Below are 1,590 nucleotides of genomic sequence, written 5' to 3'. Positions count from 1 at the left end.
CACTCTTTCAAAAAGGAAGATGAATATTAGGTTTCTATTTTTTTTCTCAAATTTTAGATTTAAAGAAATGAAATTTGGTGGATATTTTCCATTAATAAAGAGGATACTAATTAATATTTTTTTAATTCTCCCATATAGTTATAAAAGGATAAAACTAGCAACCCCTATTCAATTTTTTATTAGAACTTTTTAACGGGCCAGAATGCGATCATTTAAAAATATGCGTTAGAAAGCTTGATACCTTTAGAAACTTTTTTATTTTTTTTATTTTTTTCCTAAAATTGTTAAAAAAAAATAAAATAAAATAAAATAAAATATATTATCATGCACAGCAAGGTGCTAAATGGCATAGATTTTGAATTACGAGAAGTTGAATTTTAGAATAAAAAAAAAACAAGCAAAACAAAATTATAGTAAATATTGGAAAAAAATGAAACAACAACAAAATAAAATTACAATAAATGTTGGAAATGACCGCCCTCTTTGGAGGAATGTAACTCCTCGGAGAAAGATATAGCAGTATATGTTTATATGAGAAAGAACCCCCTTAATTTTTTACAAAGAATCATCCCCTAAAATTTTTCGCATTTATTTAGAATCACTCTGTATAATAAATTCGCATGACGATAAACTTCTTCGAAAGAATTATAATAGTTCTTTTTCCTTAAATAAAAAATTTCCCTCATTTCTCTCAATTAATTTGAAATGAACTTTATATTTAAGCGGAAGCTTAATTCGAGCTTTAATTTCCGAGGACGAAGACGAATATTTATGAACGGTTGATCCTTTCTCCTTGCAGGAGTCGATACGATCCCGCGTGGCGATGGATTTTACCGGTAGTGTGGGCAGGATAGTCGAGGATCCCAAGGAAGCTAAGGACATAGCCGAAAACGAGGGTATGATTTGGCGACGGAGATGGCGACCATTCTCGCGTACACCACCGGGTTGCGCTATGATGAGGCTGCACGGTCTCGACGGTGGCATACATGTTCTTCAACCTTGGTTCCACGGCGGTCTCAAGAGGGATGTCGCGGCGGCCATTATAAGGGATCACGGTAGTGTCGACGGGTAAGTTTTAATCGATTTTTTATTTATTTATTTATTTATTTATTTTTTTATTTTTAATATGAACTAAATCGTTAGAGTTATAAGTCTTGAAAAGTTTTGAAAAGTCTTTATATTTATCTTTACGTCAACTTTATTCCTAAAGAATTTGACTTAATCGTGCCAAGGTGTATTTAAACTGTAGAAAATTTAAATAAATTTTTTCTTACACTTTTACTTACTGAAGAATTAATTTGTATAAAAATAAATAACAAAATTTAAAAAAAAAAACGAGCGGGATGTGAGAAGAAGAGATGACGTTTTTTATCAAACTTTCGTTATGATCCGCTCTACTTTAAGGATGTTTTGGCTATAATAGCAAAAAACTGTCAAAATTAAAAAAAAAAAAACATTTTTTATGTTTATACTGTTTGAAGAATCAAATAAATAAATCCGGATTATAAAAAAAAATTAAAGTATCACAAAATAATATGGTTTTTGACGTCTTCGTAAAAGAAAATAGTTGTAATTAATATTGTTTCTAAT

At 29.8% G+C, this 1,590-nt stretch overlaps 1 protein-coding gene across 8 annotated transcripts in view; it reads left to right on the top strand.

The window, feature by feature from the left end:
• The window catches only part of LOC115242721 (growth factor receptor-bound protein 14-like), a 325,508-nt gene that overhangs the window by 313,134 nt on the left and 10,784 nt on the right, over positions 1 to 1,590 (top strand). For all 8 annotated transcript variants that reach the window (XM_029819228.1, XM_029819236.1, XM_029819235.1 and 5 more), the window contains one exon: positions 800 to 1,068. In XM_029819228.1, the coding sequence (XP_029675088.1) occupies positions 800 to 1,068 (269 nt within the window). The remainder of the gene's footprint in view (positions 1 to 799; positions 1,069 to 1,590) is intronic.

Source organism: Formica exsecta, unplaced genomic scaffold (assembly GCF_003651465.1).
Source record: "Formica exsecta isolate Colony F162 unplaced genomic scaffold, ASM365146v1 scaffold62, whole genome shotgun sequence".
Taxonomy (NCBI): domain Eukaryota; kingdom Metazoa; phylum Arthropoda; class Insecta; order Hymenoptera; family Formicidae; genus Formica; species Formica exsecta.
Note: the sequence above shows the minus strand (reverse complement) of the source record. Positions and strands in the feature narration are given on the sequence as shown.